The sequence below is a fragment of the Chaetura pelagica genome, unplaced genomic scaffold (assembly GCF_000747805.2).
Source record: "Chaetura pelagica isolate M959 unplaced genomic scaffold, ChaPel_1.0 scaffold899, whole genome shotgun sequence".
In the NCBI taxonomy this organism is placed as follows: Eukaryota; Metazoa; Chordata; class Aves; order Apodiformes; family Apodidae; genus Chaetura; species Chaetura pelagica.
This window is the reverse complement of record NW_009954561.1, coordinates 66,241-67,134: the sequence shown is the minus strand read 5'-3', so window position 1 is coordinate 67,134 and position 894 is coordinate 66,241. Positions and strand designations below refer to the sequence as shown.

The window sequence follows — 894 nt, the reverse complement described above, 5'->3', positions numbered from 1 at the left end:
ACTCCTCCTCCGAGGGGGAGTGCGGCGGGGCCATGAACGAGCTGGGTGAGCTGGGGGGCTGGCTCCAGCCTGGAGGGGACCCTCCCCCACTGGGCTGACAGCAGCAGCACTGGGGATGGGATGGGGCCAGAGGGTCCCTTGCCCACGTCACCCCTTCTCCCGTCTCCCAGGTGGGCTGCAGGCAGTGGCTGAGCTGCTGCAGGTGGACTACGAGATGCACAAGGTGACCAACGACCCCCTGAACCTGGCGCTGCGGCGCTACGCTGGGATGGCCCTCACCAACCTCACCTTTGGGGACGTGGTCAACAAGGTCAGGGGGGAGCTGAGGTTGGGGGGGATGGGCGTGGGGAGTGGGACTGGGGGTTCTGGCATCACCCTCACCACCCTCACCCTGCCCACAGGCAACACTGTGCTCACGCCGGGGCTGCATGGAGGCCATCGTGGCTCAGCTGGGCTCAGACAGTGAGGACCTGCACCAGGTGGGTGCTGGTGGGGTGGGGGGGTCCCCCTGGGGAGGTAGAACCTCCCCCCCCGGCCCTGGAAATATCCAAGGTCAATCTGGGTAGGGCTTGGAGTAAACCGATTGAGTTGACCATGTCCCTGCTCACAGCAGGGGGATTGGACTGGCTGGTCCCTTCCCACTGTGGGGGGCAGGGGGTTGGTCCCTGCACCCACCTGCCCCGCTCTGCCCTCCCAGGTGGTCTCCAGCATCCTCAGGAACCTCTCCTGGCGCGCTGACATCAACAGCAAGAAGGTGCTGAGGGAGGTGGGCAGTGTCACCGGGCTGACGCGCTGCGCCCTGCACGCAGGCAAGGTGAGCGCCGGGGCGGTGGGGGTGGGTGCTGGGGGTCCGGGGTGGGGCTGATGGTTGTGACCCCTCCCCACGGCAGGAGT

At 67.3% G+C, this 894-nt stretch overlaps 1 protein-coding gene across 1 annotated transcript in view; it reads left to right on the top strand.

The window, feature by feature from the left end:
• APC2 (adenomatosis polyposis coli 2) overlaps positions 1 to 894 on the top strand; it is a gene marked incomplete at its 3' end in the record, with an annotated part of 7,416 nt that overhangs the window by 3,656 nt on the left and 2,866 nt on the right. The window contains exons 7-9 of the mRNA XM_010005327.1: positions 171 to 310; positions 402 to 479; positions 698 to 814. Of these exons, the coding sequence (XP_010003629.1) occupies positions 171 to 310; positions 402 to 479; positions 698 to 814 (335 nt within the window). The remainder of the gene's footprint in view (positions 1 to 170; positions 311 to 401; positions 480 to 697; positions 815 to 894) is intronic.